Raw genomic sequence first — 25,020 nt, forward strand, 5'->3', positions numbered from 1 at the left:
TATGGCTAATAGAAGGGACAAAGCTTCGGGTGGATTTGTAAGTAATGCGCTGATCGTTTCATATGATTTTTTTTTTGAAGATATAAATAATGCTTTTGGCGTTAAAAGGAGAAAAGTAAAAAGGAAAAGTAAACGGAAGAAAAAAAGAAAATGATAAGCAAACAATAGTTTAAAAAAAAAAAAAAGAAGTAGTGAAATAAAATGCAGAATAATAAGAATCAAATAAAAATAGAAAATTAACGAGCGAGTGAATATAATTAGTCCTCGTTATTAGTTTACACGTTTTTAATATAGAATTCATCGCAATTTAGTATACGTTGCGTTTGCCGACATTATCGTCCACCATATCCGTTCGTTCTTACAATGTGTACCGTGTCACCTGCGTATACGGATATGTATATGTATACATATATACATAGGTACGTACGTGTGAACGTTCGTCTTATCACACACATTTCATAACGAGAATACTCGTACAATAGAGAGGTACTCTAACTTCTACCGGGCTAAGTGTATTTAACGTGAAAGGTATGCCAAGATATACCAGTTCTGCTGGTAGTCAGCGTCGAGGTATTATCAGTGTCCGAGACATACGTGACCAATTCTTTCGTCGTTCTTCTTTTTATTTTCTTTAAAAGAGATTACTTCAGCAGTTGTTTCCTTCAAATATTCCACAAAGATTATAAAATCATCGAGATATGTAATGATATTTTTATTCCATTGACGTCGAAGTTTTATCATTTATTTTACTGACTTTTCTTTTTTTTTTTTCCTTTTGTAATTATATTAAAAAAAAAAAAAAAAAAAGTTCTATTGTTGTTATCGTATTTTTTCGAGTTCATGATAATGAAATAAGCATCGTGATAATAGGATGACGACGACGTCAATGTTAAACACCAGGAGTTGATATCTCCTTTTCTAAGATTAGGAGTGTAATTAGATGCACGCGAATTCATATATCTATGTACATATGTATCTATATATTTTCTTTTATCGAGAAATGGAAAGTATAGAGATAAAGACGAAATAGGTAAATACGTGTTTTTCGAAAAGCAATTTCATTTGTCGCTACCGACGTTGAATTGTCGTTCCATCGAGATAATTGAATTAATTAAAGTCATCCGTCACGAAAACGTTTACGTATTGTGCACTTTCCTCAGACACCTGATTCTACGATTCGTGCAATCTCTTAGTTCGGTTTTTTCATCGAATTAAACAAAAAGGATTAACCGGTGAAAGGATAATAACAAGAGTGATCATTTAATAAAAACTTAAAAATCGTCCTAACAACGAGAGATTCTTTTACTGAGATTAAACAGTGAATCGTGCGTTCGAAGAAGGTCGAAATGTCGACGACGATTAAAAGACGGAAGACTTGGTATAATAAAACCGAGGCTGGTAACAAGGTACGATTGTGATCGAGAATTTTATTAATTTTATGTGAACAACGTTTAAATTTTATTTCATAATTTAATGACTAATTTTACGACTATTTCATAATTTCACTACTTTTGTACAAATCTTTCATAGGCTTTTTAATTTTACTCGAAAGATTTTTTTTTATTTTTTAATTTTATTATTTAAAAAAAAAAAAAAAAAAATTAATGGGCGTGTTACATAATATTTACAGGAAAACGTAAAAACGATTCATCTGCTCATTGTAGCAATTAAAGACACAATTAATTAATTGAATTATTATTTATTTTTCAAAGTGGAAGAAGGCCACCAGCTTCTGTTTCTTTAATTGCTACAGCGAGTAATGAATTGTTTTTACGTTTTATTGTAAATTTTATTAAACGCAACATACGTTCTTCTTTTTCTAGACATTCATTCAAATGTCATTAAATAAATATTAAATGAAATAATTATGAAATTTTACAGGTACAATTTTTTGATTTCGATCTAAATAATTTCGAATTTCATCCGTATGATCTTTAATTTTATTCGAATGATTGTTAATTTTTATTAATTAACAATTGTTAATCATATTTCTTTCATTGTTGAATTCGTCGATTGCCAAAGAAATAACAAATTTAATAGAAACATACTACCTACGTACACTCATTTTATCAGAAATCGTAAAACAACACCTCGCGATAATCGTCAAATCATTTTCTTATCGTTCGTATCGTTTCGAGATATCGTTGTGAGCTTTTACGTAGGAAACAAAACGCGAAACATGTCGCGACTCGACGATATTATTCTATACGTAGGCACACGTCGTGCTTCCTGCCTCTGCTTTATTTATCGTTTTCGCATTAGAGTAGTAATATGATATTTTCTATTGCATTTCAATCTGTTTCCCGTTTCATTCGAATTATACATATCCCATTTCATTTTACATTTCGCTCGTTACCGACTTTCGATTTTTCTTTCGTGAGGCTTTCCTCTCGTTCTGCTTTCGTTTTTAAACCGAGAAATCGTTTACTCCAATGCATTAAACACGATCAACTTTTCAACGTAATTTTCATTTAAAAAATAGCGTTTTCTCTTGTACGATCGCATTTTTAATTCTCTTATAAGCATCGATTTAATTAAAATAATTAAATCGTGTATGCAACGTGATATTCAAAATTGTTGTACTGCGAATAATGATTCATTTCCTAGATATTTAGTTGTTAAAAACATTTAATCGTTTATTAATTTAAGAATTTTTTAATTTGTTCGAATCATTAAAAAACGAAGTAACTTCGATAATTCCAACATAATATAAAATATTTTTCACATGCGAAAAAACATGGCGAAACTTCTCTCTCTCTCTCTCTCTCTTTTTTTCTCTTTATTTTAAAATTAATTTTAAATACTCTACAAACGTTCAATATATACACGCATATGAATTTAATCAATTCTAACAAATTTTATGCGATTTTCGAGTCACAATTGCAAACGAGTATAATTCGTATTCGTATGTATTTATAGAAAAGAGGTAACTGTTGGTGACAGAAACCGAAAAATATTATAGGAAGTACCTTGGACAGTAGGAAAGTTAATTCAAAGTCATCTGGTTTATTCGCATTCATTTATGTCGCGATGTTATATCGGTCATGTATGTACGATGCAAGGTTGAATCGTCGTCATCGAAGTTCGTACTTAAAAGACATTTCTGTAGATTTAAGTACGTGTGTTTCTATGATAGAGAAAGATCGATTCATGAAAAAATAGATTAACGTTGCCATGACCGCCTTTTTCTCTTGGTGACATTTTTTGCTGTTTTAATGACGTCTTTAGATATTTATCTAGAAGCTAGTTCTAATTATAGCTCATTGTTAGATCGAAAGAGAAATTCTCTTCTAAGTTTATCTTTTATCATCGTGAGAGATCTCTCTTAGAAGTGTTCTTTATGTGCACTCTGTTTATTTTATATGTATATATTTATTAAATAGAAGGACGTGAATAAGCTACTTTGTATGCATAAGTATGTGAAAAAGAAAAAAGAAATATAGGATGTACAAGCATTTAACAAATTTATTGAATTTCTTTATCATTCATGTAACTATCTTTTAGGAGTGTTTTTGAACGAATTAAATTTATTTTGGGGTATTGTAGTTTCTATTTTTTATATATAGTTATATATAGTATAGTTATTTCTTTTTTAATATTTAACAAGATAAATTAGGCATCAAAATGTTAATTTTATTAATTCTTTTTCTTAACATTATTACAAATAATTTATAATAATATTTAAATATAGATATAGGACTTGTGTATCAATTTGTAATTTTTGAAACTACCGCAAGGCAATTATCGTACCATGTTCCTCCGAAGGAAACGTTCAACGATAATTTCAAGTTGAATATAGGTCGAGGAGTTTGTTCTTTTTATCAAAGATATACTTCGTACGATATTTCCTTGAGACTTACTCGTAAATCAAAGACTCGATCGAGATGGGATAACATCGAAATTATCGAATGCAGAATGATGGAGGGAGTATGGTGAGTTTGTGAATTCTGATAATCGATGTCAGATCCATACGTATCTATATACGTATCTACACAACTCCGTGTGTGTGTGTGTGTGTGTGTTTATGTTCAAATGATGAAAGAACCGGTCCTTTCTTTTTATATTCTACAAGGACGAGCGAAGAAATTTTTGTTAACTTCTAATTCATTCAAAATTCATGTATGTGTGTTTGTGTGTATGTATGTATGTATGTATATGTATATACATTGTTTCTTCTTTATCGTTTTTTTCTTATACAGCTACACTAGATCGTTTCTATAAAATTTTATATATTTTCTACATTATTAATATAACGTTAGGAAACTTTAATAGCGATGACTCGTCACCACCATTTTGGTCCTAAGCGAGGAGTCATCGATCGACGGTTTTGGGACGGGACTTTTATAAAAAGCAAACTCGTGCAACTTAGGTTGATACGTACTTACATCATCGACTTCTCGAGAATGAAATGATCTCATCGTTGTCATCAGTCTTATTCATATTCGCGAATACGTAGTTTTTCCATTTTCCCGAGAGAGAAGTTCGTTGCTCTTTATGTGTTATTTTTCTTTAACGATTCAAGATAATCGACTTTGCCGAGAAGTTCGGTTGGTAGACTTAGCAGAGATTAATATTTTTTTCTCTTCGATCTTCTCTGTAATACTTGCTCCTTATCGGGATTCTTGCTTGTATGCACGTATAAATATATTTGTGCGCGTGTGTTTGTGTGTGTAGAGATAGAAAGAGAAAGAAAAAAAAGAGAGAGAGAGAGAGAGAGAAGAGAAGAGAAGTACGTGGTACAAAATATATGAACACGTCATCGAGTAATACGTATCTAGCTACATTTGGCGTATCGCTTATGTACTGTTATTACGTAATATTCAAGCCGCGTTGAAAAAAATGTAGATATGCGCTTGTAAGACGAGTAAAAGGTATGAGTAGTAGTATATGCACGTACGAATACATATTTGTATACGAGTTTGCTTCTAGTGTAAGCCATATCTGATGTGTACATGCACACAATTTCGTGTATCATTTGTCGTTTCTTATTCTCTCACTTTCCCTCTCTCTCTTTCTCTATATCTTCTTTTTTTTTTTTACATTATTCTTCTTATTTTTTTATTTTATTTTTAGACATATGTTTATGTATATATATAAGTTTGAAATAATTACGAATGAGTGAAGATCTTAATACGTGATATTGTTAAAACGTATCATCTAAACAAATTTTTTTTAAATGTACAATTTTTTTTTTAACCTTTTATATATATATATATAATGTAAACGCATAGACATATTATTGTAATTAATATCTATACGTGGAAATGTATATATGTGAATTTCTCAGAATGGTTTACAATGCATCATTCCTACTGGAATAATGAAAGATTTCATACGAATTATGATAAAACGCTTATAACAGCGCTCGAATAAGTAGGTTTGCAAAGAAAATTAAAAATTAAAGAAAAGAAAAGAAAAGAAAAAAAAAGGAAAAAGGAAATGAGGGTATAGCAGGAACAGATCGGCGTTGCGATCACTGTGCAATGCCGTTACACATTGAAACGAGATCTTATTCTTATCATTCGACCGCATCTGCGTGTCTTGAAACCGGTATAAATCGATACAGCTGGCAGTACGACACTGGCAAGCTCTCCTTTTTGAACGGATCGAACGTCTTCTACTTACCTACCTACAAATTAATACATGCATCATGTTATTATTCAAAACTTATAAGAAAACAATGAAGATTCGAAATCTTTTTTTGATTTCGTACCTTTCGTGATTGTTTTTTCAAACGTCGAGTTTGTAATTTATTTATCAAGGCAAAAGAAAAAATATCGTAGTTTTATCGTGAAATTTTCATCGACAACAAAGCTTTCTTTCGAATCGATTTTAAGTAACGCACAATGTATGTCAATTAAACGTACAAGTATTGCACGAACTGTTATCGGCGTAAATAGGATTATCGAGATTTTTCCAAACTTGTTTTTAGCGTCTTAAAGATCGTAAGAGAAAAATCGATAAATTGTAGAATAAAATGTATTTCAAATAATAAATTGAATATCATTAGAGTCAACCTGATAGAGTCAATATATTTTATTTAAAACGTTCTTACGAATTCTTTCTTTTATTTTATTTTTTTTTGACATTAGAAAAACTAAAAGTATACTTTCCCATAAGAGTAAAGTCTAATGTAAAAATTCTGGCAATATCTTTTATATACAGAAAAGTCATGAAAGATATTATCGATACGCAAAATTCCTTTGGCAAGGCGACGTTTTAAAAAAATATTCATCGCTATAAAAAACTTTGTTTTTTATGATAAAAATATCACATAAAAATTATGTACATATATATAAAATTAGAAAAGGAGAACCGAAAGAACAAAAAAAAAAAAAAAAAAAAAACGAAAAGTAAAAGTTTTTACGGAATACTTCGATAAATAAAAATTCATTGCTTTTTTCGATTCCCGAAGATAAGCTGTTCACCACCCACTCTTAGAAAGGCGTGTCTTTCTTCTTTGGATGATGTCATCACCCACCTCTTTCTTCAGCATCGACGCGACCTCAGCGTTGACCTTAAAGCGTTCACCCTCGAGCGCTCGAAAGTTCCTCTTTGTCACGCGAACTCTTCCGCTCCGCCAAGTTTGGATCTTGCCGATCGTGGAATATCGTCTTTGACCTGACTGGTCCTCGGAAAGAGAAGGCATTTTTTTTTCAGCAATGACGGCTATACGAAACCTTGGGGCTATTCGAAGCAATGACGCGTCTATAGACCACCGATCGTGCAGAATTTTTTTTTGAAGTGCTACGTGCCTGGATAGGAACAACGTGATTCATCTCACGCCAATAAAATTGTCCTTTTTCTTTTTTCGTCGCCAAAACATTCTTCCTTATCTATTTATTTATTTTTTCCAACTTGTTTTTCTTGTTCGTTCTTCGTTGAAAGATCGACACATTTTTGATCTCGAACGATAAGAAAATAATCAATTATCGTTGATCGTTCGTTCGTCGTTCATCATATTTTGAGATCATATTTTTCTCTTGGAATTTCAACTTATTCGTAGCGTTCGTAGTGTTTTATGTATATTATAAAAAGTTAGTTATGATGGATACTATGTGCATTAGGTATTTTAGTCGATATGATCTGTGTTAACTTTGAAGAATTGTTCTTATTCATTTTAAAGAATAAAAGTGTCAAAGGAATTTCTTCCCATCGATAATTACTTACTCGATGATTTTCACTAAAAATAATTTGCAATTAATTTAATAAATCTTATGCCAATAAAAACTTAATAAATCATAGGATTTAATTGCGTATAAAATAGAAATTTAATCGTAGATACGTAGTTAGATATATCTCTGATCGCGTGCCGATTAGAATTCGTGGATTTAATTTAAAAATTTAATCAAACCATTTCACTTAATGTGCACGTTGAAATGTGCACTCGAACGTGTTACATATCTGAAAAAAAAAAAAAAAAATATTTTTTAATATATCTTTTTCACGAGAAGGAAAAAAAATCATTGTTGCGATTATCGCAATTAATAAAATATCGTTTTTAGCTTTACTTTTTTTACTCGATTTGATAGAATATGAACGGAACACCTTGTATATTTACTTGTTGCGTATTCGTATGTGTATATATATAGTCATCCCGTTAGCTTTATCGAGTACAACGATTAAATATTTGCGTTTACTCGGTCTCCCGGTTTTCCGTCCGACCTTCTCCTTCTCGTCACGAACACGACTCGTAAATCAAAGCCGTCAATACTCGACGAGCCACTTGATCTGTTTCATTAGAATACGTCTTTTGCGTGCGTCTCGTCGGTCCTGACCTACATTTCTCTTTCAGCATCATCAATCTTGCACGCACTCACTGCATACATACATATGCATATACCTTTTAGTCAATACCAAAAAAGAAAAAAAAAAAAGAACAGTAAAATACTATTAATTATATTATGAACTTGTTGATATTCACAGATCTATAAAGGGATAAATAATTAATGGCAAGCTTTTTACATTGATTTGCATTCTTAAAATATTATACTTTATAACAAAAGAATAAAAAAATACTTTTTCTTTCTCGTTCTTAATTCATTCATTAATCTATTTATTAACGTTGAATGAATTCTGACATAATTTGCGTGTCATCTACATATATCAGCATTTATGAAAGTAAATGATCGAAACAAACAGGACACTTTTAATCTGTTAAAAAAGACTGATACTGATCTTTATGAATAAATAAATAATTCTTAAATTTCAAAATTTAGTTTCGATATCGTTATATCGTTTCTTTCGCATTCGTTGATGAGAAATTATTCAACGTAACGTATTAAAAAAAATCTTGCATTTCGATTGAAATATTCTATATAGAAAGGAAACAAAAACAATATAAATAAATAAATATATATATATATATATTTCCATAAGCAAAGAATCGATTATACGCTCGAAAAACGATGTTCGCGTTTCACGAACGCAAAACTCAACCGCTCGTTGAAATTCTCTTCGTCGAAACGGAGCGCAGGCACTAATCGCGAACGGAGATACGGGGAAGCGTGCTCACGATCGTGAAAATTGTAGGACAGTTACAAGTTTAAGGCCGGCTAAACTCGTTCCTGATAAGCGTCCAGCGTGGAGGAAACGGTTGCCCACGTTTAATACGTATGGGTGCGTGCTTTTGTGTGTATACGTGCGTGTGCGCACAACCTTATATATTTTTTTCACTCTTTCTCTCTTTCTCTCTTTCTTTCATTTTCGTTTCTTTAATTCTCTCCAAGCGCGATGCCGTTATGTTAATCTTATGCTACGACCTAACTGTACCGTCCAGCCATTCTCCAGAAGACACCGTTTTTTTATGTATGCACGTATGCGCACGTCCATGAGAATAATAATAATAATAATAATAATAATAATAATAATAATAATAATAATAATAATAATAAAATAATAATAATGACGACGACGACGATAATTTGTTGACCGATCGAAACGCGAGCGAAATTATTGATGTCTATGTAAAGTGAAGGGGAAAAATCACTGTGATGGCGTCGAGAGAACGTCTATCTTCGTTTTTTTATTTATTTATTTATTTTTTTTTTATGATACGATACAGTTTTTGAAAAAATATTACAAAAATAAGTAAAAACTTGTGTTAGTTGTTAAAAGACCATATGAGAAATTAATATTTTGATCGACAAAATTGAAATATGCGTGCGTATCTAGCTAGAAAAATATAGTTTCGAGAATAATGCATATGGCATAGTGCGATTACGATCATATGTAAACGATAACTCGTGTGCAACTCGATCAACAATAGTTCGAAATTTGATGTAACGTATGAGGCATTATGCATTAAAAAATGCAGGAATAAAATATTAATTTTTTCATACCATTACAATGGGCATTTTCTTGTAAATAAAATAAAAAGAATATTTTTTATTATCAGAGATAATTGACATCTGTCTTATCGATGTCGATAAATGAATGAATCTTGCAAATATTTATGACAAATTTTAAAAATAATGATTCAATCGATTTTAATATATTCGCAGGTAGTTATGGCACATGTCATTTATTATGTATTTTATGGTACTACGTCATTCGTAATTTGCAAATTTTTTTTCGGTATGGTAACGGCTATAACTCGACGGTAAAAAATTACAAATTTTCGTGGCTAACAAACTCGTGCGAAATTTATGCCATTCCTGTTCCCTTTCTCTCCCTTTCTCCCTCCCTCGGTTTCCTATATCTAGCGTCTGTGGATGTAAAATAAACGATCTGGAGGCACGAGCACCGCATACCAGATTCCATGGTCGAAGTAACTCACTTGCATTCCTAGAATGCAGTAACTTATAGGAACCTTTGTCAGAAGTCCGATACTAATTAACAAAATTGTCTAACGTAACGAATATGTATAAATATCTAGATATATGCATGCACTGTTTGTCGGCCATGTCGCTTCTTCTCGTTCTATTTCATTTTATTCTCTTCATCTTCGCGGCTTTTGCATTTAACGATAAAACTGAAATTCCAACGTGTAATCAAAAACTATATTACATGTAGGATACGTATCATTAAAAAAAATATAAAATGAATTCATAAAAATAACAAAAAAAGGAATTTCTTTTTTATTGATTAAAATACGTCATATCGTTTAGATTTTATGATATTAATTCATTTATCGTTCGTCGTTGATTTTCTATAATATACGAACTTTTCCTTTTTGTCGTCTTATACTAATTCTTTTCTTTATGCACAATAAAGTAGTACATCTTTCATCGTATATTTTTCATTGAAATGTGATGTACGGTATGTAAATTAGACAAATAACGTTTTCACGAACAAGACAAACCGCATTCCAAAAATCCAGTTTCAAAACATGGAAATCTAATTAACCTATGAACCAAGTACCGACATAAGATATCTGTGATAGTGGTAGAAATTAATGATTTTGATAAGCGCAGATGCGTACTTAGGAACTATGAAACTCGTATTATTAATTCGACGTATAAGGAGTAAAAACCGTACGAGTTTTTTTTTTTCGCAGATCCCTTTAATCTTTCGGTGTCGTTTGCCTTTTAACGTGGAAGCGAGGAAAAAGACATGCATCGCGAGAAAAATGCAGTTTTTTAAAGATTGCGTGAGAATGTAAAATGAAAACTCGAGATTCGTGGAGGCTCTCCGTCCAACTATAAAAAGTAATATACAATAGCGTTATACATCACTTTTATTTTTTTTCTTTTCAGTTTCTTTTTTTTTACGAGTCACACTTTTTAAAATGTTTCTGAAATTTACGATTCTCTTGCATATTTTTTCTTTTGTCAAATTAAAGTGCCGAACAAAGATATTGAAATACCCGGCAGAATAATGTTTAATTATTTAATTAAAATTGTATTTTATCGAAACAAGTATATTCGAATGTTTCGTTTGAACGTGCTTTTTGTTATTCATATCTATTGTTTTTTTAAACACTCGACAAGAATTTATTTATGAAAATTTCATTTAAAAAAACAAAAAAAAAATTAAACGTTTATTAATTATAATTTATATTGAATAAAAAAAAAAAAAGCAGAAAGATTAATATTCTTTGTATCGTATCTATATAGTAGAATAATTATAAAAATTAACGAACTATCATTAATCACAAGTACCGGTATCGATACGGTGCAAACATTGATTTAAAAAAAAATCAAAGTAGCTAATAATGTCCGTGGCTCCACCTGAAGGGGAGTGGCCAATCTCTTTGTAAAGGAGTCTCACTTCGATATTACATAGCATAAGCTATACGTACAGGAGTAAAGTAGTTACGTGTGTTTATATTTGTATATGTGAATATCAGTGGTGTGGTAGTGGAATGGAAGGGGATAAGCAGACGAGAGAAAAGTCAGTCTCTCGTGGACCTTCCGCGGATACGTCAGACACGAGTGTTTATTCTTTCCACTACGTTCGTTGTTTCTTTTATACGTGATAATTTACATAGTTATTGTGTAAAAAAAAAGAAGATTTTTGTTTAAAAATTGTTTTATGATATCAGTGAGATAGTTTGAGCGTAAACAAAATGATTTTTATTGTTGTTTTATTTCGAGCTTTTGTCACGTAACAATCGACATCATCATTTTTTTTTATAATTAAGGGTATTAAAAAAAAAAAAAGAAAAATGTATATAAATTGTTGGAAATATCGTTGAATCGTTTAAAAAAAAAAAAAAAAAAAAAAAAGAAAAAGTTCGTTTCATCTCGGTTCTAACAAGTGTTAAACTTACGACACCATTCCGAAAGGAAATAACAAATTATACGGTTTTATATGTTACATGTTTAATCACAGAGGAAGATTTTGCATTTTATCGAGACGCATATAAAGCCGATGCATTTGAATTAATTTTGAGGAATATCCGTTCGTGGAAGTAATCGTTGAATTAATATATAAATATGTGTATATACATATATTTATCTATGTGAAAATCAATGTACGTTCTCTCGAATTAATTTCATGTTAACGAAAATTATCGGTAAACCGGAGAACCGGTAAAGCCAGTGACGAAACATAAAAGAAAGTGTAATTAAGTAATACTCGATGTCGTCGAGTAACTTGAAAGTCGATATCAACGAAAGCCTCGTTTTCCCATCGGAGTTGATTTCACCTTTTGAAAAGGGCGAGAAAAGATAGACTATATGTATCTACCCTTTCGTTTACGACATATAACTTTTTTAATTTCAAAATAAAATCGATCCGTACGAAATGAATTATTAGAAATGTCTCGATCGAATATATTTCTTTCTAAATTTTAATAGAGAAAAAAGAAAGAGAGAGAGAGAGAGAGAGAGAGAAAGAAAGAAAGACGGAAAGACATTCGCCGTTTCATTTCGAAATAGACACGCATGCAATCGATTGTTCGATCTATTGTTTCGTTCTTTTCTTCTTTCGTAATCGATTAATCGCGCTTTGTTCGTATCCGTCACCCGTGTTACTACTTTGTACGTAGGTATAATAATGTTCGCGTTCATATAAGAGAAGAATCTGTCGATCATCGCTTAATCTCTTCGATCACCGTAGAATCTCTCGATCATCGTAGAATATCTCGCTCTTTCGCGGTCGTTGTATCGTAGTCGGTCAGAGTTATAAATAGTTTATTAAAAATTATTCAGGAATGTAGAGATTTCTAGGATGATGATGACGATGACGATGATTACGATGTTACGTTTCATTTTATTATTCTGTGTGTTTTTTTTTCTTTTTTTCTTACGCATACATTACGTCGTGTTTCACAGGTATATATGCACACACACACACACATATATATATAAATATATATATACAAACGCATAAGCATCAATCGAGTATTATCTCATAGAAAAGGACAATAGAAAATTGCGAAAGTCAAAGTTGAACTCTAAAAGCGCCTGTCATTCGAGGAATTCAAATCGGTGCTCGCAAATCTCATTTAAAATGTCATTTAATGCGGCCGAATGCCTTTTGCGATTTAAACGCGAACGTAATAATTCTATGCTTGATTGGAAGAAGCTCGTAAACTCGAGCGTATTCTCCTTTAATCTTCGATTCGACGACGAGTGAAAACGGCTGCGATATATTTATTTGAAGTCGAGCGAATAGTCTGAAGGAAAGTATGGGACTTAAATAATTTCTGGCAAACTTTCAAGTAGGACCGTATTACGCACGCTCTTAAGCGAGCTTTTCGTCGTGAAGAGATCGATGTTTCAATAAAATAAACGAGAAAAGGAAAGATAGAAAGAGAGACAGACAGAGAGAGAGGGAGAGAGAGAGAGAGAGAGAGAGAGAGAGAAACAGAAACAGTCTGTGAGAATATAATTGCAACAATGATCACGGATTGGGTAAGAATCGTTTCGTTCGAATTGTTAATTACAAATAAGTATTTTTTTTAAAGCTTATTTCTTATTGTTTCTAATTATTTCTGTTACGGTTTAAGCGTGTATTCTAAGATTATGATAATATATTAATAGGAATAAATTGATTAATTAAAGAGATATACGAGAATTATCTAAAAAAAAATAATCTTTATTTCCTACGAAGCGTATGAGTTTAAAATCGACTTTTTCTTTTTTCTTGTTTTTTTTTTTTTTATATATTTCTCTTTTCTTTTTTACAAAAGATAATCAATTTCTTTTCTTTCTCGTTGTTTTCTTTTCTATGAAAATTTAATTATAAGTAGATCGGCAACCGTGCGATTTGGTGATTCACTTGCAAGGGCGTTGTAATACACAGACATATACATGTATATATCGGTTATGTTCGTGTATGTATGCGCTTCGTTACGAGATGCGTAGGTGCATTGAAAAAGCCGATTCTACGTGTAGTAACGTCGGACACCAATGAATTCACCGATGTGTCATGCTCCCTTTATCCCGCTATACTCTCGCGAAAGTCTCCATTGACGGGCACCTCCTATAATCTATTCTGCTTGTTCCATCGTTTGTGGCCGACGTTTTATTTTACGCTTTTTAACGAATAACAATGGGAAAAAAAAATATTTTTGCAACGATATGCTAAATGAACAAACGGACAAGTTAATGCGAAATCAAGAATTCTTATTTTATTAATATTTTGAATTGGATTATCAATCGTAATTGGATATATTAATTATTATTATCATCTTTTGATTATATTTAAATAATAAAGTACATTATCATATTTATTATTATTTTCTTTTTAATATCGATTTATATATTGTATTACATTACAAAATGAAAAAGAAGAAAGGAAAACCGAAGCAAAAATATTCCGTTCGGTTATCGTCGTAGAAACTATCGAACGATGAAGTTTCGAACGGCATTGTTTTCCTTATCGAGCTTGTTCCATCGAACGCGCGACGAAAACGAATAAGGAACGAATGTATAAAATTATTATCTTACGGCACGTAGCATTTTTAGCTAGCTAGTTTTTTCGCTTCGAGCTTAGTAAGAGACCGACCGGCCTATTGCCGACAATATAAGTCTGACAGTACCTAGACAGGCGTTGATATCTCTTTTCGTTTCTATCGATCCTTCTAAAGTCTCGATGTATTGCATCTCGAGTACGTGTATTAGAAACATTTTCAGGGTGAGTTCGATCAATTCTTTGAAGAAGAAAAAAAAAACGATAAGTCATTTTGAAGCGATTGGATATATATATTATATAATATTAACGATACTAATATAGCGATAGAGAACATTAGTATGTATATAAAATAACAATATTAACATTTATATATAAATATAAAATTGATAGATACATTTTTAAATATATATTCAGTGTTGCTAGGAAATGTTAACAATGTTAAATTTGTATATGTATAATTATTTCAAGTTCTAATATTATCGTAGTTTAAAAATTAGAAAATATTAAGAACACTTTAAAAGTGTGCTTATAAAATCTTTATAATTTCCAAGCGAGTTCTATACGTAATATGTTTTTTAATATTTTATAATTTTTACGATCATTTCAAGATACATACATGTATATATTAGTTTTGACTAATCCTTGACTTCACAAAATATTCCCGTTAACTGAATAACGTCGTTTAGGTAATATTTCGTATAGTACTGTGTTCGCTAGATTATTTTGTTGATTCATTGGTAGATAATTTTTATTTTAAGAAATAACTGCATGCGTCACACGATTTGGTACTTATTACAAAAATATTTTGTAAACCTTCGGAAAATCGATATTACGTGTAAAATATCGGAGATAACGTAATCGCTTTGACGTCCAATGTCAAACAGTTTACAAATAAATGATTTAAATAGCGACAATAATCTTTCGATGTCATCGATATACACGAAGGTTTCGAAGGTTAATTGTTCGGCAAACAATTTTCTTTTATCTTGACAAATATTTCAAGTTAATTCATTTCTTCGAGTTAAGAGCAAAATTTATGAAAAAGAAAAAGAAAAAAAAAAGAAAAAGAAAAATAGGTAATTTTCACGTTTTATTCATATCTATGTCGTAGCTCGAGTCATGGTTTACCAGGCCCAAAAAATCTGGTCGTGGGGGTGGAGTCAGAAGTGGTACGGATAACAACACGATGCCTCGGCCACATTCTGGCGATGATTTCAATGAGATCGAACAGCAACGTTGTATCATTGAAAAAATGGACGAGGAAGCTGTTAACGATCGTTTCGAAGAAATGTTGGTGAGTTCGATAAAGTGTTACAAATAAAAATTCATATTAATAACAAACAATTAATATATAAACAGATAGTAAAATTTCTTGGCTCAAAAAAAAAAAAAAAGAGATTGTAAAATCAATACATTTTATTCGTAATAACAATAATTTTTAATCTTAACAAATAATTCAAAAAACAAATTAAAAGATTGACAAATAATTTATCGAAACATAAAAACGTCAAGTTTTGATCAAATTCGTTTCATATAAAAACAAAAAGATCCGTCACTTTTGTTAGAAATATTGTATTATTGTTTCGTTGGATATTATAATATCAATTTTGTAGGCCAACATGAATTTAACGGAGGAGAAAAAGGCTCCGCTTCGTCAGCAATCCGAATCGAAGAAGAGGGAGATGTTGGTGTTACATTACAAGGGTAGCATGCAGGAGAATAGATCGAAATTCGACAAACCAGCTGATTACATTCAATATCTAGCTCAGCCGGATCTAAGTGTAAACAAGATCCACAATTGCATAGAATCACTTAGAATCGCATTGACGAATAATCCTTTGAGTTGGGTTCAAGAATTTGGTACTAAGGGATTGAAGCAGGTTTTAGCAACTCTCAACGAATGCTACAGAAAGTGAGTAATCGATTATGTTATACAGAATAACGCGAATCTTTAATCTCTCATTTACATTTGTCTCTGTCGATTTAAACCTTCAACTTTTTCGATCTAACGAATTCTAATATTTCACTATTTCTTCTATTCCAGTGCCTTCATATATTATGATAGGTAATTCACGTAACTATAAAGAAATGTTACTATTTGCTTGAAATTTCTGTTTTTTTTTTTTTCCTTTCTTTACGTAGCATAGTATTCCTAGGTTTTATATATATATATATATTTTTTTTCTATTCGCTTACATTATCTATATGTATTCTATAGAAAAAAATAATATTAAAATAGGAAAATAATTGATATATAATATGGGATGTTACGACAAATTTTTATTTTTTTTTTTCAGATTCTAGAGATTTTAATTAATTATGGCTTCCCAGTTTTTCTTTCTTTCTTTCTTTCTTTCTTTCTTTTTTTTTATTTATTTATTATAGACAAACACCTTAGCATTTATTCATTATTGCATGAGAAATGGATTATAAATTTCTGCTTGCAAAGTATAGAACGACCAATAACGATAAGTTTTTAATCGATTTTGATTTTGATATTAATGTTTTATATTATTTTTTTTTTTTTTTTTAGCGATAATCGATACGAACGGATACAGTACGAATGTATACGATGTTTAAAAGCAATTATGAATAATACCGTTGGAATAAAGGAGATGTTAGCTCATCACGAAGCATTGACGATAGTGGCAAGATCGTTGGAACCCACGAAACCATCAGTGATGTCGGAAGCTGTAAAGTTACTAGGTGCAGTTTGTCTGATTTCGAGTGATAGTCATAAAATGGTTTTAGATGCGATCACTATGAATGGCGAGTTCAAGGGCAGAGAAAGATTTTTACCCATTGTACAGGGATTGATGAATAGGAAGAATGAAAATTTAAGGGTAGGTTGTGTTCGTAAAATAAAATTCAATTTCCAATTTATTATTATTATTATTATTATTATTATTATTATTATTATTATTATTATTTTTAATTTATTTTTTTTTCTTTTTTAGAACGTCTCATAAAAAATAGTGTCAACTTATGTTTTTCTCTCTTTTTTTTTTTTTATATTACAGGTAGTGTGCCTTCAACTTATAAATTCGATTATTAATTCTGCCGAGGATCTAGACTTTCGATTACATTTAAGGAACGAAATAATGCGAGTAGGATTAGCGGATATATTAGAAGCTTTAGAAAAGGATAAGTCCGACGATTTGTCTCATCATTTAAGGATCTTCAATGAATATAAGGAAGACGATTACGAGTTATTTGTACAGAGATTCGATCATGTTCGATTGGAATTAGACGATGTCAATGATTGCTTCGAGGTAGTGAAAAATATGGTAATGGAGACTTCCGCCGAGCCATATTTCTTGTCGATACTTCAGCATCTACTACTTATCAGGGACGATGCTTTGGTGAGGTACGGATCGAGATGAAAATTTGAAGATTCTATTGGTCGTAACGTTCTATAACTTAGCAAAACGATTTTGACGAATTTTTCAGGCCAGCTTATTATAAATTAATAGAAGAGTGCGTATCGCAAATCGTGTTACATCGTTCAGGCTGTGATCCAGACTTTAGTGCGACGAAACGCTTTCAAATAGACGTACAACCATTGATCGACACTTTGGTCGAGAAATCGCGAGCAGAGGAGGAGCGACGTTTAATGGAGGTGTCTCAAAAGTTGGAGGAAGCTATAGCTAGTAAACAGGAGGCTGAAGCGAAGCTTCAACACGCTGAGAATAAAATTAAGGAACTCGAGCAGGGGACTGGAAAAAGTGGGGGTGGGGGAGCTAGTACGGTAAGTACTAGTAAAAATTATAAGTTGCGGAGAGTTAATGATTTTTTTTTCTTTCTCATTTCTTTCTTATTTTTTTTTAAATTAACTTTTTTTTTGTTGATAAATAAAATTGTTAAAAGTGATCGATAAATATCTAATCGCGATTCATATGTAGAAAACGATATTACCACCTCCGATACCTGGTTCGAATGTAACACCACCTCCGCCACCACCTCCACCACTTCCAAACTCGATTGGACCGCCGCCACCACCTATGCCACCTGGAATGGGTGTATTACCACCACCACCACCACCAATGCCTGGAACAAAGGGACCACCTGGTATGGGAGGTCCTATACCTCCTCCTATGCCAGGAATGGGAGGTCCTCCACCTCCTCCTATGATGGCTGGAATTACATCCATGATGCCGTCGTTACCTAATGGACTGAAACCTAAGAGAAAGTGGGAGGTCGAAGGTCGATTGAAGAGGCCCAACTGGAAAGCAGTTAGTTTCCTTTTTTTTTTCTGTTTTTTTTTTTACTCTTCCTTTTTTTCTTTCCTTCTTTTTGTTTTTCTCCGATATCAAGTTGATATCAATCGAATATTAGTATTTTATCTGTTATCTTTTAGATATCGCCGCATCAATTGACGGAAGAAGTATTTTGGACAAAGGTGCAAGAAGAGAGATTAGCTGGTCCGGAAATACTCGATGGTTTAGCACAAAAGTTCGCGTCGAAACCAAGTGGCAAGAAAATCGATGACGTCGTTGATAAGTCTGTATAATGTTAACGAAATATATTTAAGCGGAGAAAGTACATTACGATCGCATCTAAAACATTCTTTTTATTTTTAGATCGGCAACGATAAAGAAAGTGAAAGATCTCAAGGTTCTAGATAGTAAAGCTGCACAAAATATATCGATACTTCTCGGGGGTACGTTAAAGCATATGTCGTACGAAGATGTCAAGGGATGTCTTTTTAGATGCGACGGACCAGTTATCTCGGATAACATATTGCAAGGTTTAATTCAATATTTGCCATCGCCCGATCAATTAGCGAAGTTCCAACTCTACAAAGACAATTATGACGACTTGACGGAAGCCGAACAATTTTGTGTTACGGTAATTGGAAATAATTGACGATGGGATTTTTAACATTCGTAATGTATATTTGTGACTTACGTAAACTTTTTTTTTTTAGATATCAACGATCAAAAGATTATTGCCTAGGTTAAAGTCTTTGAGCTTTATGCTGAGATACGAGGAATTGGTACAGGATATTAAACCAGACATAGTAGCAGGAACGGCAGCTTGCGAGGAGGTTAAAGAAAGTAAAAAGTTTGCGAAAATACTCGAATTGATTTTATTGTTTGGAAATTACATGAATTCCGGGGGTGGAGCTTCTGGTCAAGATTTTGGCTTTCAGCTTAGTTTTCTAACCAAGGTTTGTTTCGAATCGATTCACGATTCGCGTAAATTTTGTATTTTGTCGAATGTAGTTTTGTTATTTCTTTCTTTTCTTTTTCTTTCTTTACATACGTTTTATTCGTTTTAGTTGACGAGTATAAAGGCTGCGGACAACAAAGAAACTCTCATGCATTACTTAGTATCTACGATAGAGAGAAAATTCCCAGAATGTCTGAGTTTTACCGAAGAACTGGCACACGTAGATAGGGCGAGCCGTGTCTCTTTAGATAACGTACAGAGAATACTTCGTCAAATGGATTCTAACATTCGAAATCTTGAACAAGACCTTTCTAACGCCAGAATTCCACAATGCGAGGAAGATCTATTTTCTGAGGTCATGACTGTATCCTTTCGAAAGGAATATATAAACTTTTTAATTTTATCACCTACACCTACGTTTAATTGCCTTAATTAATATACTACCATAGCCATTCGCTAAGAAAGCCAGAGAATCTTGCGAAGTATTGAAGAATATGTTTAAAAACATGGACGGTCTTTACACCGAAATCTCTGTATTCTTCTGTTTCGACAAACAGAAGTATACAATCGAGGAATTGTTTAGCGATATAAGGACGTTCAAAGATGATTTCGTGGTAATTAAAAAGAGAAAGAAACGAAAGCATGACATTTGTATCGACTTGTTAGACAAATTCGTGACTTGTTCTCCATTTTTCTTTCTTTTTCCTTTTCTTTTTCTTTTTCTTTTTTTCTTTTTTTTTTAGCAAGCACAAAAGGAAATGTTAAAGTTACGGGAAGCGGAAGAGAAGCAAAGAAGAGCTAGAGAAGCGAGAGAGAAGGCGGAAGCTGAGAAAGCGGCACGCGCGGCGCGAAAGAAAGCGCTCGTCGACATGAACGCACATGATACTCAAGAAGGTGTTATGGATAGTTTGATGGAAGCACTTCGAACCGGTTCTGCTTTTAGTCGACCGGATCAACGACGCAAGAGGCAAACACGCATTGCTGGTGGTAAGCTTCTCAAGTCTAAACGCGAGACGTCGAAATATCCAAATGATACCGATTTCATTAATCGTTCGAGAATCATTCATGGTAAATCGATCGAGTCTTATAATAATATAGGATACAGGTGATCATAAAAATTATTCTTTAAGGCACACGAAACTTAGAATCGTTTTTAAACGATGTTACAATTTTTCAGGGATCGTTTTAATTGTATCTATATTGAAGGTATAAAAGAACAACAAAATTGTCAAATGAGTCTTTAATTACAGGTACACATACATCGTCTAATTTTATCACAGAAGAGAGTCAAAGTCATAAACAGTATTTATTTAATTCTGTTTGTACGCCTGAAACGAACATTGGGATAAATTTTTTAAAGAAGCAATTTCTTACTGGCTACGCACGCATAGTTACGCCGGTTAAACCAAAACGCGTGATAATTACTAAAAGATATAAGAGAAATTTAGTCGTTCACCGTGCTATGGTCAATCGTAAAATTCTGAATAAGAATCGTAGAAGCGTAAGACGAACTAAATCTTCTGGACATTTACCAAACAAATCATTATCGTGTAGTCGGCCAAACGATAAGATCAAGACGGTTGTTCAAAAGAATGTTTCTCCAAAATCGGATCTCGCTCATTGCAATATACAGAAATTATCGATGTCTGTTCGTTCTTTACCAAGTAATAATAAGATAATCTCTCCTTCGGTGAGGTTAACGCGTACAACAAATTTTGAAGATATTACCGATTGTATCGATGAAAATCGAAATATATCAGTGAGACTTTCGATGCCTTTGAATTCAACTTGTTCGCATCATTCTCCTATAATTAACGTTGTCAAGGAATCAGAATCTCCAATTGCTAATGTCAGCAGTTTTGCTTTGTTACCACATAATACTAATCGTTTGAACAAAATTGGAGATATTATTGACGCGAATCTTTCTTCGACCATAGAGCTAAAGAAAAACTGCAGTTTTAAATCTCACGAGGTCGAAAATGTTTTAGAGACATTTTCTACCGACATGGATCAAAGTTATACTTCCACAGAGAAAAAAATACATATTATGAAAACTCCAAATATTAAACGTACGAAAGCTTGGACGTGTTGGAATCCAAGAACATGAGAATTACGATTGTGATGAAAAAATTTACGATAATCTCTTTTTTGTCTCCTTTTCTTTTTTTTTTTTGCAAATCTTTTTTTAGCTTTTATTTTTATTATTATTTATTTCTCGAGAAGATAAGACTGATCGAAGGAGATTTTATTTTTATAATGTAATATCATTTATTAACAAATTGAATATGCTTGCGTACCAGGCTTGTTTATACGTTAAGAGGTTCATTAAAATGAAGACATTGCAAATATAAGATTTTTATAATGTTGGGGAACATGCAGCAACAGTTTTAAAACGATCATTTTAGAACGATCACTATATCAAATTAATGTGAAACGTATTTAGACTTGTACTTGAACGCACGCATCAATGTCAATCAATAATTGTATGAGCGTTTGTATATTTGTTAATTAAATACATGCAAGTCATTTCATTGTTTCATAAATTCCCTCGCAATCTGTTAATCATCATCACTCTCATAAATCACACCTTTGTCCGACGATCTTTAAATAAATAAATACTTCATGCTCGATCGGTAATATAGAAAAATTCTTTTCTTTTTTTTTCTGTTTTCTTTTTTTTTTCCTATCATTTACATTACTTCGAAGGAATGATTTAGCTCTTGTTTTTATTCGTAATTAAATTATCAGACATAAGTAAACGCATGGCCGCTTTTTGACGAGATTAATTCAAGTCACGAATTTGATTTTAATTTTACAGCAGAAAGGAGAGCACAACTTAATAGGAGTCGGTCGCGTACAGGGCTGGTTGGATCTGGTTTACTTGGAAGAGAGCCATGAACGTAAGTTTACGTTTGTTTACCACTAATTCAAACTGTAAACATCAATAGCACAAGCGATTACACAACTAATTATCTTTCGTGTAAATTAAAAAAGAAAAAGTAATAGAAAACAGAAAGAGTACTAAATAAAATTAAATTACTTAAAGTATTAAACATACTTATCAGTATTATAATAAAGTATATTTAGTACTTTAAATATTAGATATAATTTACAAATGGCTAACACGAATCATTCTTGCAGAAACCTTTTAAGTTCAGCAGTAATATACCAGAATGTCAGATTTCCGTCCTAAACTTGATGCTGTGATGGTTTTACACTTCGGTTATGTTTGGAATGCCAGAGACAACTAGATAGAACACATGGTGTTTCATCCAGCAAAGACGCAAGAAATATCGCGTCCGATTATTATTCGTTAATAATAGAACCGTCGGTTGATAATAAGTTTGATAATAGTCTTCCTTAGGTATTTCGATGTTACTTGGGTACAACGTTTTATCTTGAAATTCTTATAAAATAATTTTACATATAAAAAAAGGAGCTACGCATCGATATTATTCTAGAAATCAAAACGAAAAAGGAACAATTATGACCATGCTGAAAAAATATTTCATCATTATTTTAAGAGATATAATATAATGCTGGTCATTCATGTCAGGATTTTTAATATTAGAAAATCTAAAGTATAATAAAGGGAAAAAGTTGGAATATATTTAATGAATAGGAATCGATGATCTTGGTGCATAATAATTTTTCTTAGTTACGCTTTTAAAACTTATCGATTTTTGCTCTAAAATGAAGTTTCATTGTAAATCGAGTCAGTCATACGTACCTACGTATCTTTCATTATTCTATCCTTTTTTGTCCCTTTTTATTTTATTTTATTTTATTTTATTTTATTTTATTTTTTTTTTTATAAAATGCGCTTGTACGAGGACACTGAAAACGGCTCTGATTTAAAGACGATTGATAATTTGGTGCTCGATAATCCGTAAGAAAATTTTCAAATGTTGTGGTAATCAAAATTAATCAATCGTAATCGCGTTTGATTAATAACCAAAGATCAACTAATTTCTTTGTCATTATCAGCCGTTACGAAGATGATTATAAAATTCAAACGATACGTTGATTCAACGTTGATATAACGTTAGTTATGTCGTCCTAGTGATATTTAAACATATACATGCACACAGAGCAGACACAAACACACACACACATATACACATGTACGCACGCACGCATGCACGCGCTCAAACACATCTCGACATACTTGTGCAAAGTGTGAGTGCGTATTGCCAATATATTTTATACGTGTATAGTATATATGCACATAAGTTTTGTATAGATGTAATTGCAATGTTACTATTATTGTATAATGTTAGATAGCGTTGGATAATTAAAAGATCACTGTAAAGTACTTGTCGAGGAAACTAATGTGTATATATATATATATATATGTATGTGTGTATGTATATATATATATGCATACATATATACATATGTCATATATATATCATATGTATATATATATAAACATATACATATATATATATACATATACATATACATATATGTTCGTTTCTATTCCATTATAGCGTAAGTGATAATGGAAGATAAAAATGTGTTCTTAATTTTTATTAAATAAGACAATTATACACAGGGAGAAGGAACGTGTGCTCCGAATTGCGCACGTCTTTTGTGATATGCAATTGTTTTTATACTATACGAAGAGCATTACTTACGTTAGAAGAAGGAGAAACAGGTGTTTTCTATTATTCCTTCTCGCAATGTAAACCTTCATTCGAAAGTATTGCATTTATAGGCAAATGTTCAGATTTAGTCTTGCAAATTGATATTCAGGTGGTCTCTTTCTCTCTCTCTTTCTCTCTCTCTCTCTTTTTTTTTTTTTTTTTTGTAATGAGAATCACACACTGGTGCAAGTTCCAATCAAGTGATATGTTTGTACATAGTTGCTACATCGTCTAACTTTAAGGAGGCACAAACTTTTCATTTTATAAACTGCTAAATAGAATATAAATGTGTATATATATATATATATATATATACACACGTCCGAGGATAAGTAGAGAAATTAACGCGATCAGGCAGAACGATATATTTCGTAAAAAAATATATATATATAAAAAAATAAAAAAAAAAAAAATTAAAAAATAAAGAAAAAGCGTTCTGTTCGGATCGGTATACTCATGAGAACGATAAGTATAATTTTTCGGTAATACGGTGCCAAATTTCCGATTACATGTATACATATTTCGTAGGACATGGGATAAACAATTCTATTTTACTTTCTATATCCAATATATCAGCTTATTTTACAATATAAATTTTATAATCGTGCCTACAAAAATCGCTCTATAATACACAATTGAATTTATTTTTCGAATCTCAAAGTTCGTACGCGATGATAATAAAATTGTTCATATTGTAGTTTAATATCGAAACTTAAGATAAAATTTGTATCTATAATGTGAATATGTGAATTTTAATAATATTAATGTATTATTATTGAGACACACAAGACATCACATAGCAAATTGTATTCATTTGATATTCCCGATATGTAAATATTTTATATATTATTATACATGATTCCTACACACATATATACACACACGTGTGTGTCTC

The 25,020-nt window shown here is 31.7% G+C and overlaps 1 protein-coding gene and 1 long non-coding RNA gene across 2 annotated transcripts; both read left to right on the forward strand.

Moving 5' to 3' along the window:
• The first annotated feature begins 534 nt into the window (after nt 1-534).
• On the forward strand, nt 535-22,002 carry LOC122630201 (protein diaphanous). The gene is made up of 15 exons (XM_043814463.1): nt 535-1,406; nt 15,416-15,598; nt 15,918-16,216; nt 16,349-16,369; nt 16,838-17,147; nt 17,325-17,671; nt 17,755-18,052; nt 18,207-18,536; nt 18,662-18,804; nt 18,885-19,152; nt 19,232-19,474; nt 19,586-19,840; nt 19,926-20,090; nt 20,220-20,463; nt 20,727-22,002. Exons 1-15 carry the CDS (start codon nt 1,347-1,349, stop codon nt 21,581-21,583), a joined length of 4,023 nt encoding a protein of 1,340 aa, XP_043670398.1. The 5' UTR covers nt 535-1,346; the 3' UTR covers nt 21,584-22,002.
• On the forward strand, nt 3,712-6,823 carry LOC122630203. Its single transcript, XR_006327432.1, has 2 exons — nt 3,712-3,932; nt 6,416-6,823. It is a non-coding gene; the product is annotated as an uncharacterized LOC122630203 (long non-coding RNA).
• Nucleotides 22,003-25,020: the final 3,018 nt, after the last annotated feature.

This window comes from Vespula pensylvanica, chromosome 6 (genome assembly GCF_014466175.1).
Source record: "Vespula pensylvanica isolate Volc-1 chromosome 6, ASM1446617v1, whole genome shotgun sequence".
Classification (NCBI taxonomy): Eukaryota; Metazoa; Arthropoda; class Insecta; order Hymenoptera; family Vespidae; genus Vespula; species Vespula pensylvanica.

Bases quoted from the DNA above. Each gene is read 5' to 3' on its own strand.
- LOC122630201 (XM_043814463.1), top strand. From the start codon at position 1,347: ATGTCGACGACGATTAAAAGACGGAAGACTTGGTATAATAAAACCGAG. The intron at 16,217-16,348 runs GTGAGTAATCGA...CTTCTATTCCAG, and splicing joins CTCAACGAATGCTACAGAAA to TGCCTTCATATATTATGATA. The intron at 18,805-18,884 runs GTCTGTATAATG...TTTTATTTTTAG, and splicing joins ATCGATGACGTCGTTGATAA to ATCGGCAACGATAAAGAAAG.